Source organism: Maylandia zebra, linkage group LG1 (genome assembly GCF_041146795.1).
Source record: "Maylandia zebra isolate NMK-2024a linkage group LG1, Mzebra_GT3a, whole genome shotgun sequence".
NCBI classification, from domain to species: Eukaryota; Metazoa; Chordata; class Actinopteri; order Cichliformes; family Cichlidae; genus Maylandia; species Maylandia zebra.
The window spans coordinates 41,090,708-41,107,163 of record NC_135167.1 but is presented as its reverse complement, the minus strand read 5'-3'; the positions used below and the strand labels follow the sequence as shown (position 1 = coordinate 41,107,163).

Sequence of the window (16,456 nt, the reverse complement as noted above, 5' to 3'; positions counted from 1 at the left end):
AGCTTTTACATAAAGATGTGGACGTGTCTTACTGGTCTCCCTGGGCTGCCGGGGTCTCCTTTGGGTCCTGGTCTGTTGTTGTCGACACCCGGGGTGCCCTGTCAGACAAAAACAGTGTTCGGTTCTTGAAGTGGAGCTTCCAGCTGTTTCCCAGCTGCGATCAGCTGTCGGGTTTTCCGACAGAAGAAAGAGCCGATATTACAGTTTTAACTAGGGCTGTGCGATATGACCACAATCTCATATCCCGATATCTGACGTCTATCGTCCGATAACGATATAAATCACAAAAATGTAACATTTTCTGTAAAGTCTGTGAATCTCGGGCAGCTCGACTTGCGTGAAGTGTTTCCAGCTGTGCGTCGAGTGTTTTAACCGATGCATGAAACGACACGTTTTAGACATAAGCTGTAACGGCCGCCGTTTTCTTTGTGAGTATTTATTACACGGCGTGCTGCGGGGAAAAGCCTGTTCTAACGTTGGAGTCTAAGCTTTATTTTTTAGCACCTGGCGGCTCTTTTTTGCTTCTCATCTGTAAATAATCTGCTCTTTCACGCGATTCAGTTTATTTTGAAAGGTCTCAACAGGATCTTGAGCTTTATTGTGAAAGGTTTATGTGGAACATAAACAAGCGGATACGCGATGCTGTTACCGTCGTTGTTGCTAACGACAACGCATAAAAACAGGCGCTTGTGCATCCGTAGTGTGGTTATATTACATATAAGAGTAAGACAGAACTTTAAGAAATGAATATAGTCACTACAGTGATCAAAACCATGAAAAAATGTTGCCGTAAACACTTTATTTTGCGACACCACGAAACAAACGACAGCGTAAATGAAACGATAGACGTTTTTATATCGTCATCGATATATATGGTTATATCGAACAGCCCTAGTTTTAACTGACATTAGTGACATTTAAACGTTTAAACACACAAAAACATCCTGAGAAAACATCGACATGCAGAGTTCTGTGATGGGTTTTTATGGCAGCACGACGTTTGTGGATTATTGTTGTAAATAAAGTGTTTTATGAGTGAATGTAGTGTGTGATCACACCAGGCTGGAAAAGCTCTCGATAAATCCCAGCTTATTTGTATTTGTTAGACAGATCAGACGGGCACAGACAAACTACACGATCAAATATCTTCACCATAATCTTTGTATCATAAAAATATGTGCAGAAACTAAAGAGTCATTATTTCAGGACATTGTTCATATTCAGGCTGTTGAAACAGGTTTTCTTTGTAAAAACAAAAAACCTGAAATATGAAAGGTTTATTTTGCTTTAGCAGTCTGATCGACCTGAACTTGACCTGCCTCCTCCTCTTCCTCGTCCCCCTCCTGCTCCCACATATTAAATAATTAGGAAAAAAAGTCCATGTGACTGCCGACCTTTCTGAAATGAAAGCACCGAAACTCACCGGGTCTCCTCTCAGTCCCTTCTGTCCTTTCAGCCCCTTCTCGCCTCCTGTCCCCGGGATGCCCTAAAGATGATATTTCAGCCTGTCAATCAACCTACCCAGAGGTCAGAGGTCAACAGCTCACAGCTTCATTTTTACGAGCTGAAGTCAAAACACATTTAAAAAAACGAAAACAGAAACAATAACAGTAAAATGGATCAATCGTTTCATTAGGTAACAACGATCAGAGCTGATGCAGCACGAAGCAAAGAAACTTTGAGTGGTTTTTGTTTACTGGGTTTCCCGGAGGTCCTCGTTCTGCTTTCAGTCCACCGAGTCCCGTCTCTCCCTGCAAACAAAACCAGAAGAACGCGTCATCTCTTCTTCTTCCACAGTCACGTGACATAAACCATCATACTCTCCTACCATGATTTGTAAATCACTAGGATAATACAGCATGTGTAAATGTTAATATAAAGAATAATTTTCATATGTAATAATTCATTTATCTAATTTAAACTTATATGTATAATTTAATCCACAGTTGCATTCAAATGATTATATTGAACAGCAGGAGCCAGGTGATGATAAATTCACTGCTCATCAGCAGGTGTCAGCATGTCTGTCACAGCTGTGTTCAGGTGTGTGTTAACACAGCACAAGGAACAAAGGCCTCAGCCCAGATGTTTGTCAGGCTACATTCTGTTTCACAAAGAGGAGAAAAATCATTACAATATTAGCCTCAGCTAATGTTAGCAGCTAACATTAGCTGATGTTAGACATTAGCTACATTAGCTAACATTAGCTGATGTTAGTCATTAGCTACATTAGCTAATGTTAGCTGATGTTAGTCATTAGTAGGGTTGCCAACTCCCTGAAAAATAAATAAGGGACACCTCGTGGCCAGGGCCGGGCAACCCAGTTGTCTTCACCCTAGACTAACATTAGCTAACGTTAGCTGAGGCTAATGTTAGCCACTCCAGGGCCTCCTTGACTCAAACCAGTGTGTCCACTGGCCTGCAGGTGCCCGACACAGAGTAACGGAGTGCGCGCTGTGCCAGGATTTATACATCAGGGAAACCAAACCCCCCTCTGGCTTCAAGACAGAAGAGCCACCTCATCAGCCCCCCCCGCAGCTGAAGACAGCTTCAACTGTTTGTGTGTTGAAAAATAGTAATTTTCTTGTTTTAACAATAGAAATAATTATTAGTTAGATTACTGGTTAGTGAAAAAGTAACAGTGTTAGCAACGCGTCAGTGATCAGAAGGCCTCAGTCACAGATGTTCATACCTGCTCTCCATCGATGCCGTTCAGTCCATCCTCCCCGTCGTCCCCCTGCAGCGTTGGAGCACAATCAGCTGTTACGTCTCACTGCTCAATCTATGATAAACTGTCACTTCTCCAGTAAATGCAGCAGTGTCAGCAGACCTCAGTCACTCACCTTGTTGCCCGAGAGGCCTCGGTAGCCCTGCAGATACAAACAGCAGATTTAATGGTTAAAGCGCTCATGTTTGACTTTTTCAGCCCGGCTTCACAGGAATCTTTCAGTTATTTGGATTCGATTAAACGTCTGATATATTTAATATTTGTGTGATATATTTATAACAAACTATAAACAAACTTGTCAGGCTGAAGGACATCACGTCTGACACTGTGGTCAGCAGCACAGGAGCACCACAGGGAACTGTGCTGTCCCCTCTTCTCTTCACCCTGTACACCTCTGACTTCTGCTACAACTCTGAATTATGCCACATTCAGAAGTTTGCAGATGACACAGTCATCATGGGGTGTATCTGGGATGATCAGGAAGAGGAGTACAGAAGTCTGGTGAGGAACTTTGTCGCATGGAGTCACACAAACCACCTGCAACTCAACACCTCAAAGACTAAGGAACTGGTTGTGGACTTCGGGAGGTCCAGAGAAGGTCCACTGCCGGTTCAGATAGAGGGGGAGGAGGTGGAGGTGGTCAACAAGTACAAGTACCTCGGGCTGTGGGTGGACAATAAACTGGACTGGTCATGCAACACAGAGCACCTGTATAAAAAAGCCCAAAGCCGACTGTACTTCCTCAGGAGGCTGAGGTCTTTTAACATCTGCAGGAAGCTCCTGAGGATGTTTTACCAGTCGGTGGTTGCTGGAGTACTTTTCTATGCTGTGGTGTGCTGGGGGAGCAGCACAGCAAAGAAGGACTCATCCAGGCTGGAGAAACTGATCAGGAGGGCTAGCTCTGTGGTCGGCATGAAGCTGGACACTCTGGTGACAGTGGCAGAGAAAAGGACATTAAAGAAACTGATGGACATTATGAACAATGCTGGGCATCCTCTGCACACGGCCATAAACAATCAGAAGAGTCTGTTCAGTGACAGGTTGCTTCTCCCCAAGACAAGAACTAACAGACTTAAAAACTCCTTTGTCCCACACGCCATCAGACTGTTTAACTCCTCTCTGGAGGGGAGAGGGAGGGGAGACAGGAGGACAAAGGAGGGGGGAACAACTAAGCTGTAGTGCCTCTGCACCTCACTGTACAATACCTTTGTTAATAGTCAACGGTGCAATAGACTCCATACTTGAAATGTGCAATTCATATCAGAGGACATAGTGGTGGTAGACAAACAGAAGAAGACGGCCGTAGTGATCGATGTAGCGGTTCCCAATGACAGCAATATCAGGAAGAAGGAACACGAGAAGCTGGAGAAATACCAAGGGCTCAGAGAAGAGCTCGAGAGGATGTGGAGGGTGAAGGTAACGGTGGTCCCCGTGGTAATCGGAGCACTAGGTGCGGTGACTCCCAAGCTAGGCGAGTGGCTCCAGCAGATCCCGGGAACAACATCGGAGATCTCTGTCCAGAAGAGCGTAGTCCTGGGAACAGCTAAGATACTGCGCAGGACCCTCAAGCTCCCAGGCCTCTGGTAGAGGACCCGAGCTTGAAGGATAAACCGCCCACAGGGGCGTGCTGGGTGTTATATATATATATATATATATATATATATATATATATATATATATATATAATATTCTGTAACTCTGTAACTTCTGTCGGTGCTGTGCTTTTTTGGAAACCGAATTTCCCAGAGGAACCCACCCGAGGGATTAATAAAGTTTTATCTTATCTTATCTTATCTCTTGTTTTTCATGATAAGAACAAAAGTTAATGCTAAAAATCAGTCGTCACACAGTCTGACATGAAAAACATCTCCATGAACTCGTCTGTTCGACTGCAGCGTCATTTTCTCCACGTGATGGAGTAATGATCAGACTTCAGCAGTGCTCCTCTCAGAAGTATGACACATCGCGTACCTTCTGTCCTCTGCTTCCAGGACAGCCCCGGATCCCCTGAAGTCCAGGAAGTCCAGGAGGACCGCGCTCGCCCTGCAACACAAAAGCAAAGTCAGCGCACCTGGTTCGAGCTCTCTGTCTGCTTCATCCTGTAGGTCCATCTTTCAGTTATCAGGTTATATGAATATTATCTCAATAATACATCTGCATTTAAGTAAAATGTAATTGCCAACTGCTTTTAGGTAGCCCCCATAAACAGGAGCAAGCAGCTGGCAATTGTAGGAAAAAAGAACTTTAACAAGAATTTTAAACTTTAACAAGAAGAACACAAACTACAAACTAGAAAATTCAAAATAAATAATTAAAAGCAAATTTTTTAATGGAAATGAATTCAGGTTTGAAGTTTTTTAATCAGGTTCAAGATCCTTTATTTGTCACATGCATAGTTACACGCAGTGAAACGTGTGCTGACGCGCTGCTCGACTGTGCAAAAGCAGAGAACATTATGTACAAATAACTGAATAAAATAAAACAATCTGGAAATTTTTACATTGAAAATCTGAAAATGTAGATTGTGCGAGTGTCTCATTTACAGCGGAAAGAGCTCGTGGTGGGATGAAGAAGAAGCACTTACACTGACTCCTTCTTCTCCCGGGAAACCCGGATGACCCCGCTCTCCCTCCTCACCCTGTTTATAAAGCAAACAGAACCATCAGAAAGAAAGCAAAGGGCTGGAAAAGCCTTCAGGACACATTTCACAACTAATTACATTAAGTGGCAGCTGGTCAGTAACGTGATATATTAAAATGATATTTTAGTTATTAGAGTTTATGATATTTGGACAATCGTGTCATGGACACCAGAGCAGCTCCGGCTGCCGTCCACATGAACAGGTTAAAGCTCCATCGTGCAGAGAGGAGCTCGTTTAAAATGGACTGAGGCACAGTGGAAACTGATCTCAGGTCAGACCCATCCACATGGATGGGTCTGTGGGAGAGGGAGCATCCGCCCTGTGGAGCTGGCAGCTGGCACATCTGGACAGGCTCCGTCAGTGCTGAAAGCTATACACAGGTATCAGAGCAGCAGCTGCTCCGTGCAGACGTGTTTTTCATGTTTGAGTGGGATGATGCTAAAGCGCAGAATGCATCTGTTGCATCAGCACGCCTGCAGTCCAGACCTCTGGCCTGCTGCTCAGTTTCATGCAATGATGAATTTTTGCAGTTGAAACGTGAGATATGTTCTCTGTGTTCTATAGTGAAACATTCCTGGTGTAAAGTTGGGGTTTCACACTCACCTTTGCCCCTCGTGGGCCTGGAAGACCACGGGGGCCTTTGTCTCCCCAACATTTGCACATCACTCCGCAGCATTCCCGGGCTGTCACGGTGCTCTGCAGTCAGACGAGGGGGCGAAGGACATACATGAACAATGCACGATCTTTGTGAAGATCTTTAAGAGGCAAACGTCGGTTACTGAACGTTTTGTCTTCAGAGAATCAGGACTCATCAAAATATTACTCGCTATAAACTTTAAGAGGAACGATTATGTCAGCAGGAAAAATGGAAACAGGGAACTGGTCCAATCACAATCCTCCCGTCAGCCGCCTCCTGAATGGCTGATGGGATTATTGTCCCTTTGATTTCTTTGTTGCTTACGTGACTTTTCTTTCAACCTACCCGCATGTTTTGCACTTGGGTCCTCTTATCTCACCTCATGACTCCTTTACTGGTTATTCTGAATAAAATTCACTCACATTTTTTACATTATATGAATAACATGAACGTGGCTCCTTTTTACTCAGACTAAAGATTAAAACTTGCTTTATTTGTCATTTAGAAAAGGTAGAAACGCACTCATGAGCAATGGGACTGACTTACAATCTGTTGGAATATGGTGCTGTCGATGCTCGGCATGCTGATTATGAGCTGATCGGTGTACCCGAATCCGCGGCCAAACTCCACCTTCTGTAGCTGAATGTGGTTAGTGCCCCTGAGAGCCACGGCCAGCAGGGCGCTGACTCCTGCAGACAGGACAACAGACTGGAACGGCGTGGCTTCACAAACACAGTGCACGTACATTTCCACTGGATCTGAATCAAGCAAACTGATTAGGTCTAGAAATATTTAGTAACTTCTCCTCGTAGATTAGATGGATCCAGTCTGATGGTGATCCAAGTGCTTCTTACCCCTCAGCTGTAAAAGGCATTGATGTGAACGCTACAGCTCGAGCTTCAAATTGATATCATAGCTGCTTCTATTAAAATCTTTGCTTAGTTTGAATCTCAGTGACCTGAGAGCCACAGCAAGTCTGATGAAGATCTTGCAGATGTAATAACTTGAGAACAAGACGACGTAGGAAATTGATATCTTAGGTGTGTCTCCTCAGAGGCCGAGGGGTTGCACTAGTATTATATTCAGTTCTTTCAGCTCTCTGTCATTCTACACAAACCACTTTTTCCTGGTTGTTTAGGAAAGTTCTTGTGCTTCCGCTTGTTCTGCTCCACGGGACTTCCTCGTAGCCCAGAATTAAAATTAAAGCATGCGTTTTTATGTTTTAGGACACACATGGGACACTAGCCCATACATCTAATGTAATAACTGAAGAATTTGTGTGCTAACATCAGATCAAAGTGCATGGGGATGTCAATAAAGATGAGCAATGAAAAGTAAAGATGACACAATGAGAAAACCAGAAGCAAAGTTGGGAATGAAGTGATCTTAGTAAATGCATGTTTTTACCAGACTCTCGCAGCAGCTTTGATTCCCGCTGTAGACTCATGACGTTTTCATTGAGTCCATCAGAGAAGATCATCAAGACCTAAACGACAGAGTAAACCACGTCCGACAGTTTAATGTGGATGATGCCTCATGAAGTGGTAATGTTCAGGGCTGAACGATGAAGTCATAGCAGAAGCGCTAAACACTGCAGCTCCTCTAATGTCCACTAGAGGCTCCAGCAGTGAGTCAGTCCCCATATACTCCCGTGTTATAAACAAAGCTCTTTACCATTAGCAGTCTTCATGCTGGGTAACAGTAATTAATGTAATTGAATGTAGTGTGCAGTATTTGGCTACCCAACAGCCACGGCTGCAGTTTATGTGCTAAATTTTAACAAGATGAAAAATAGCACCGTTGCATGTTAACAACACAGGATATCAATTCAGTTACTCGGATAATTTCATGGTGAAAATGAGAACTGAAGGATTCTGAAAGGTCTAAACTAGGGCTGCCAGCGTTAATCTCCTTAAAATGACTTTAACGCCATAACCACATTAAAGCGGCAAATCTCCCTTAGCAAGTTACCGCAGATCACCCCACGGCATCAACGTGTTAGTGCGGTTAGCTCATTAACGTGTTAGCACCGTGCAGCTCACTAACAGAGATTTGCTGCAGTCATGGTGTTAACATCACTTTAACGAGATTAACGCTGACAGCACTCATCTAAACATGTCTCACCTTGACAGTAGCCTTGGATTTGGTTTTGAACTTCTCCTTGTAGAAATTCAGCAGCTCAGAGTTAAAGTAGGTCGGCTGGGACAACTTCCAGCTCAAGACTTTCTTCAACACGTCTTCACTGAAGTCTGCAAAATTTGTATCATACAAGGCCCTGCCATCACTGTCTACCAAATGGAAGGCGATTTGGGTCTTGACCGGGGACTGGGGGACGCCAGTGCAGCACAAGTTTTCTTCTGTTGAAATATGTGAAATATGATGGACAATCTCTTCCAGGTGTTGGATGTAGTCACTGATCAGCATGTTGTTGGATCCACTCGAGTCAGTAATGTCGAATCCTATTGCAACGTCGATGGTACAATCTGAACATGGGAAGAAAAGCAGGGAAAGGATATTTGTCTTTGACCTTTTATAGCTAAAGACAGTGACATGTGGACAAGAGGGGCTCACTTATCAAACAACAGGATTAAACAATCAAAGGTACTGATGCTCATGCTGGTACTGCTAACTTTAGCCACATTAGGCAATAGAGTGGATACTGGATGATTTATGTTTACTGTGAATGCAGCACCAGCAACAGTCTTTAAATGATAAGAGGGAAAACATTAGGCATTGTGAGATCATTATGCTATTTTATGCCATATTATGGTTGAAGCTATAAGAATGTGAGAAATGGTCAGGTCACATCTCCCATCCGGATGGTTTATGCTCAAAAGTGTTTGTATGGAATAAAGAGATTGTTGATTGAGCATTTATACACCGAGTGTTGTTCTTCCTTCAGCCCACAGATCAAAAAATTGGAATATTTAACAGCATCTACAATAACAACAGCAGCTCTCGACAAACCAAGCACAAATTACTCAAACCGAAGACTGGGTGTGTTCATACTCGAGGACGTGCATTTCACTTACTAGAGTGGGGTGAATGCACGCAGCAAACCACCACCGGTAGATACTTGCAGGGCTGGACTGGGACAAAAAATCGGCCTGGGCATTTTGACTAGAGACGGGCTCACGAGGTATAGGTAAAGCCATAAAGCCTTTGAATGAAAACAAACACTGTTGTGACAGTGATTCTGGTATATATGTATCAATCTAATAAACCTACACCATCCTCCCTATTCTGGTATTCTAAACAGTACTTAGCTGAAACCAAAAGACTGCTTGGTCAAGTTAACCTCCTGAACCATCTATAACCAAGGGCATAGATTTGGCATAGACGGAAGGGACATGTCCCCACCAATATCCAGCGATTATTGAATTGTCCCCACCAATAATTTGATCTCTTCCAGTAATGAAAAACAAACCCGATTGTCTGTTGCTGTAACAGTAGTTCATGTTTAGAATAACAAATCCCAGCTCACTGACCTGATAGGGGCAATAGTGTGCCTGTATAAGAGGTACTGGTGTAGTATAACTGAAGTAATGTTGTTAAGTCCTTAAAGTCATATTCTTTTATTGTCATGACTGCATTTGAAGCTATTTTTATTTTTGTATGTTACCTGATTTATATGGAATATGGCTGAAGTGAACTAAAGCCTAAAATACTTAGTCATTTGTTTAATAGTAATTTAACATTATATAATTCACATATAAAACTATGAATTTTAATTTTAAATGGTTTAAAAGCAGGTAGAATAGGCAAGTACATTTCTCCTTTATTTATCAAGAAGCAAAAACAAAAAGGAAAAAAAAAAAGAAACAGGGCAGGGTTGGGTGGTTGAATCATCCGTCCCCCCCAACACCAAAAACAAATCTACAACACATGGTGGAAACCTGAAATCCAGACAGAGAAGACTAGAGATGACTTACATACATTTGACCAGAGATGAGTAATACTTACTTTACTCATTACTTGAAAAAAGTAATCGGGATTACTATTGCAAAAACAGTAATTAGATTACCGTTACTTTCCTGTAGGAACGCTGCGTTACTGCGTTACTAAAACCATAATTTTTTTGCGAGAATGTCTCATGACAGTAAGCGAGTGTGACAAGCGAGTGCGACATTCGTGACAACAGCTGTGTGCAGCGTTTAAAGCGTGGAAGCACTGACCTTACTTTGAGTTTGATTCCATAAAAAGTGACAAAAACATTAGTGTCCGCTGTGCGTGGGAAGAAAACTTCTTTTTACAGCAAAAAAACCCCTAAACTTCCAACAAGCAACTCGCGGATTCTTCCACTGACCGCGGCACACCTGCACCAGGGTAAACCTCCGCCTGCCCCACTCCTGCTTTACAGGTGAAAATAGAGCAACAGGACCGCTGAGTCTTTGACTTTATTTATTTTCTGCTGTGTTTTACTTGCATCTATTTGAAAGACTGAGTGTAAACACAAAAAATATTTTATTTCATGTGCTGGAATGTGTAGAAAATAGCTTTAAATGTTAAACTAATTTCTTCCAGTCAGAGAATGTTGCAGATAATTAAATGTTTGCTTGATGCATAAAGTTAAAAGATTAAAACTGATAAAACAAGTTTTAAAAATAGACTTTTCCATTTGATTACATTTTGTATGATGGATTATGTAGAAAAAGTAGAATTGGGCTGAAAGATCTATCACTTTATCACCTCTTCAGGCTGTAAATCGTGTTTTTAAAAAGTAACTAAGTAACTAAGTAATTAATTACTTTTGAAAATAAGTAATCAGTAAAGTAATGGGATTATGTTTTTGGGGAGTTACTGATTACCTTTTTCAAGTAACTTGGCCAACACTGCATTTGACATCACATGACTACTTCGATCATAAGATTCAGATAATTATTTAATAAAAACGAGACATTTTAAATGAGAATAAGAAAGAAAAGTACTTCTTTGTGCCCCCCTCTCCCTGTTAATGCCCTACCTGCCCCCCGACAAAACTTTGCTAGACCCGCCCCTGCACAGTTACCAGCTGTCAGCTACTTAACTTCAACTCATTCATGTCACCTAAAAGGTAAACCTGTTTCTCCATCACCTGTTCAGCTCTGATGGTTCAGTAAGGACGTCTCCTGGTTTCATCTTCATGTTTCCCTCTCACCACATAACCAAACCGACATCATGACCAGCAGCTTTACACCTGTGGCTCCAGCAAACATCAGCTGATACTAGAAATTAATATTAAATAAATTCCAACAACAGCTGATGAAGCTTAAACGTGCTGCTGTTGTTTAGCGCAACATCTGCTGGTTTCCTCTTTCTGGCGCAAAGTGGGCGATAAACAAACGAGAGAAAAGCCGATCAGCTGATCATTGATCAGTTTCATGATTGAAGTAGAAACGGGAGAGGGAGGGGGGAGAATGAGAGAAGAAGAGGCAGCTGTGCAGCAAAGACAGAATAACTCCAGCTTTGTGTCTTTTTCATTGTAGCTGAAGTCCGGGACAAATCACTTCCTTTTCACCTCAGTACCATTTTCTTCTCTTTGTCTACGATAAGATTGCTTTCAGAGTCGTTGCCCAAGCAAGGGGGAGGGTGCATCAACCTTCTTGGCTATAACTGGTCCAGCCCAGAGTCAATCATGACCAATAGGCTACCACCTTTCACTCTATATACCGTTACAAACAAAAATGGCCCATAAAAACGAAAAATCACCATCGGGCAGTTGCCCGGTATGCCCGATGGCCAGTCCAGCTGTGGATACTTGTCCCCTGAACTGTGTGGTGTGAAAGCAGTTGCTGTTATAAATGGTGCCCCACATTACGTCACCATTTAAAATATGGAAATTGGATCTTCTGGCTGTCTTGGTTTAGTCTCTCTTTTAAAGGATTCACTCAAAGATTTTCTGTTCGCCTAATTATGAAATTACTAGTCATGCACATCTCTTTTTTCCAACTTACCAATTTTTGGCTCAGGCTCAGTGTCACAGATTTCATCAATGATCTTTTTCTTGATATTTGCCAAGCTGTCGAAGTTCTCGACATCAAAGACCTTCTCTGGTGTGCCAGTGATCTGCAGGAGCTGTAGGTAAAAGACATCTCCAACAGCAATGGCGAATACTGTAACCCCCATTTTCCTGAGCGCTTCTGCGGCATCCTCCACGTCATCATGAGAGTTACCATCTGTGATCAACACCAGGTTCTTGGGAACACCTGTGCGGCCTCCATTTGATTCATGAAAGTAGTCCCTAATGTGATCCAAGGCTTTTCCAAGATTAGTGTTTCCACCGTTATAGTTCATGTTAAGGATATGCTCAATCAGCTTCGTCTTGTCGTTGTACGTGTTAAGGTAAAACTCATGTTTAGGATTATCACTGAACTGTGCAAGTCCGACATGTGCAAACTCTTTTCTGACATTAAAGTTGTCCACCACACTTGCTGTGAAGTTTAACATAATTGTGTGCTGGCTTTGGTTGATGCTGCTCGAGTAATCGAGTAGGAAGACCAAGTCTGTCTGGTTGCAAACTGCCAAAGAAAAAGCAAGAAAGAGACATTTGATGCCATTAATACACAACTGTGCTGTGAATTTAACACTGTGGCATCGTCAGGCTTCCATCAATCAGCCAACCAACAACCTGATGCCATCTTTGGTTAGACTTTTGTATCTATTGTGACACCGGAAGAAGGGTTGACCAAAAAATTAGACATTAATGAAAAACTTGGGAAACATTAAACATACATATATTATATAATTATTATAATATATTAATCAGAATCAGAATACTTTGATTCCTAGGGGAAATTATTTTATATCATATAATATAACAAATGTCCCACGTGTGGGACTCAAAGGTTATCTTAATATAATATAATATAATATAATATAATATAATATTATAATTGTCACAGTTTGCCAAGGCAAACTGCGTGGAGTGGATCCAGGTGCAGACATTCTCAAACTCAAACTTAACTGATGATGAACCATTTATTAAAGCAGACAGAACAGTACAAAATAAAAGGGCAAAAACAACACAAACTAAGCAATAACCTAAACTGGGTAAACTCAAAAGGAAACACGAACTATGAAAAACCCTGGCAAACAGAAAACCAAACTCTAAACATTGCAATGATGATGATGAGGATGAGGATGAGGATGTATGAAAACCTGAACGCAGGACTTGGCATGGGAACAACACAGACGATCCGACAAAGAATGAGAAGGCACAGACTAAATACACACAGGAGGCTAAGAAGAAGTGGGAACACACGGGGAACAGCTGACACACATGAACACAACGACATAACGACATGGAAGAGTAAAACTGAACACGATGAACACAGGAACACAAGACCTCTTCAAAATAAAACAGGAAACATAAGACGCAGACATGACAACCTGAACTTGACAAAGTAAGACAGACATGAAACACATGAAGGGCAAGGGAGACTTAGCAGGGGAGTAAGACACAAGGGGAATCTAATAACAAAGAAGTATAACAACCTAGGCATGAAAAAAAATGAACGTAGAAAACCTGAAGGGCTTAAACTAAAACTCAAAACGCTGGGTCAAAAGACCCTGTGGAGGACCACAAGAGCCACGCGCGTCGAAATAAAGATTTCTGTGCTTCAATAATGAATTGTAGAATAAATTCTGCATTTGTAAATTCATTTTGGAATTCCAATTTAATAAACTGCATTTCAAAATCCATTTCCCTTTCCTGTTCGCTCCGGGATTAGCTGCTGGATTAACAACTTCATTTTAAAAATCGTGCGGCTATTCAAATTAGCCACACCGTGGGATGTAAGGAGCTCTCTGATTGGTTGGACAGACCTCTCTGTATGCTCTGTGATTATAAAGGCCTTAAATTCTGTGATATATACTGTCAATGGTTTTCACAGAGGTCTTAAAGTACTTAAATCTCTGCTGATAGTCTGGTTGTTTATATTTTCACATGTTTTTGTGTCTGTAGGGCTGTTTGATGACGTTTTGGACTCCACAAATGCAAAATTTATTCTACAATTCATTATTTAAGCACAGAAATCTTTATTTCGATGCTCGTGGCTCTTGTGGTCCTCCATAAGACCCAGGATCGTGACAATAATATAATATAATATATAAAGCAGCTTGAGGTAATTGCTATATAAATAAAACTGAACTGACTCAAAGACAACTAAAGGGAGCATAATAATTCCCTTTGGGACACTCTTACCTCGCTTAGTGGAATTGCAGATGACAGAAGAAATGTTCTGGTACAGAGTTTCCAAATCCTTAAAATTATCGACAAAGAAAACTTTGGATGTGTCACCACCAGCCATGGTCTCCAGCTCGTCCCTCTTTGCGTCCTGCACTCCGATACTGATGACTGTGATCCCATTTTGTCGCAGAGCATCAGATTCTGCTTTCAGTCTGTCAGAGTCTTGAGCTTCTCCATCTGTGATCACCATGAGAATCTGAGGCATTTCTTTCCGACCACCATGTTCAGCGTTGAAGTACGGCAGCGAGTATGCCAAAGCAGCACCTGTGTGGGTGCCTCCGCCTGGTTGTACCAGCTGCTGCAGAGCTTCAAGGACTTTTCCTTTGGAGTAAATTTCATTTAGAGTAAAGCTGGATTTGGGTGTGTCAGAGTAGAGAATGACTCCAAAACGAGTCAGATCTTTACCAACTGTGGTCTGGTTCACAACTGAAGCCATAAAGGTGTGCATACTTTTGAACTGTTCCTTCTTTATGCTTTCAGAACCATCAACCAGAAAAATAATATCAGCCTTTACTGTCTTTTTACAATCTGGATGAAGGAAAAAGAGAGGAGGTTAGCAAAAACAGAACTTTTTGTTGTCACAATAAAAACTAAAATAGCAAAACAAACATTTTAAAAGTCATTTTTATTTTACCAAATCAATCATTAACCATTTGTGCTGAGGTATTAATGGGTTTAATATTTTAAAAACTTTTTGAGTTAATTGACTGAATGATTTAGCACCTCCACAGACTCCACCTTTGGTTGTACCTTTTAGACAGTCACACATCACAGATGGTTTTAAACAGCCTCTCTTACCTTCCTCACAGAACTTCAAGGCCAGCTTGGTCTCTAGTTCCTTCAATGCATCAAAGGTATTCTCAATGAAGACCCTCTGCGATGAGCCACTGATCTCCGACAGTTCCTGATTGTTAGCCTTATCCACTCCAATGGCATAGATCATCACTCCTTTGGCCCTCAGAGCATGAGCTGGTTCTCTGACGCTATCTTGGGATTTACCGTCTGTTAGAACGACCAACCACTGCTTCATCCAAGGCCGCCCTCCTCTGGCTGCATCAAAATACTGTGAGACTTCTGTGATGGCCGTGCCAGTGCGAGTGCCTTCTTTCATCTGCTCCATAACATCGATGGTGTTTAGCATTCCTTCCAGGTTGTAGTGTGTGGTGAGGTCGAACTCCAGGCGTCTGTTGGTGCTGTACTGCATAAAACCAACATGCACCTTATCCTGTCCAATGTTGGACTTGCTAATGACAGATTTCGTGAAATTTTTCATCTTTTGGAAGTCTTCCTCAGAGATACTCTCAGAACTGTCAGTTAAGAAAAATATGTCGCTTGGTATGTCTTTACAAGCTGTGGATGAAAAACAAATAGAGGTTAGTGTGGTTTTCTCTTTTTACAGTTATTTCCCTACCTAAATCTAGAATTGGCAATTTTGAACATGTGAAAGTCCCATAAAAGAAAGAGGAAATCATGTATACATCTAATCAAGTTTTTGAAATAGTTTATGGTCCTGTTCTCTATCCTCTCCTCTTATTATCTCAATGATGTGTGCTACAAAGCAAAGCCCAACTTAATTTAACTCACTTTCCGAACAGATCTCTCTGATGACGTCATTTTTGATGGTTTTCAGGGCATCAAAATTACTGACAAAAAACTTTCTCTTTGGATCCCCAGCAATCTCATTCAGCTCATTATCATTTGAGGCATTCACCCCGATGGCGTAGATGATGACCCCCTGCGCCCTCAGTTCTTCTGCAGCATCTTTAACTTTATCTTGGGATTCTCCATCAGTGATGGCGATCAGGTACTCGGAGACTTTGTAGCCACGGCTCGTCTTTGCGTTCTGAAAATGTCCTTTCATGGATGACAGTGCTTTTCCTGTGTTTGTTCCACCTCCTTTGTGAAAGATTTCCTTCACAGCCTTTTCCATTGTCTTAGCATCTGAGTGCTGTGTTAGGTCGAACTGTAGAGAGGGGGAATCTGAATATTTAACAAGACCCATGCGAACATGGTCTGGCCCAATACGGAAGGTATGAAGAAACTCAATGATAAACTTCTGCATGTCTGAGAAATCTGCATTTTCAATGCTCCCTGAGTCATCCATCAGGAAGAAAATGTCAGCCAGGTCCTTTTTATCACATGCTGAAGAGAAGAACAAAGAGTTAGATCTTCTCACACAGTCAAAGAAAGCGAGTTTGAACTGAACATTCAGAGTCTGAAATG

At 41.9% G+C, this 16,456-nt stretch overlaps 1 protein-coding gene across 1 annotated transcript in view; it reads right to left on the bottom strand.

Moving 5' to 3' along the window:
• Window positions 1-16,456, bottom strand: part of LOC143419507 (collagen alpha-6(VI) chain-like) — a 117,689-nt gene that overhangs the window by 20,709 nt on the left and 80,524 nt on the right. Inside the window, exons 7-21 of the mRNA XM_076886490.1 lie at window positions 15,818-16,375; window positions 15,032-15,583; window positions 14,189-14,761; window positions 11,940-12,503; window positions 8,131-8,489; window positions 7,414-7,492; window positions 6,553-6,695; window positions 5,973-6,065; window positions 5,313-5,366; window positions 4,700-4,771; window positions 2,844-2,870; window positions 2,693-2,737; window positions 1,698-1,751; window positions 1,424-1,486; window positions 33-98 (exon numbers count right to left, since the gene is read on the bottom strand). Coding sequence (XP_076742605.1) covers window positions 33-98; window positions 1,424-1,486; window positions 1,698-1,751; window positions 2,693-2,737; window positions 2,844-2,870; window positions 4,700-4,771; window positions 5,313-5,366; window positions 5,973-6,065; window positions 6,553-6,695; window positions 7,414-7,492; window positions 8,131-8,489; window positions 11,940-12,503; window positions 14,189-14,761; window positions 15,032-15,583; window positions 15,818-16,375 — 3,302 coding nt within the window. The remainder of the gene's footprint in view (window positions 1-32; window positions 99-1,423; window positions 1,487-1,697; window positions 1,752-2,692; window positions 2,738-2,843; window positions 2,871-4,699; window positions 4,772-5,312; window positions 5,367-5,972; window positions 6,066-6,552; window positions 6,696-7,413; window positions 7,493-8,130; window positions 8,490-11,939; window positions 12,504-14,188; window positions 14,762-15,031; window positions 15,584-15,817; window positions 16,376-16,456) is intronic.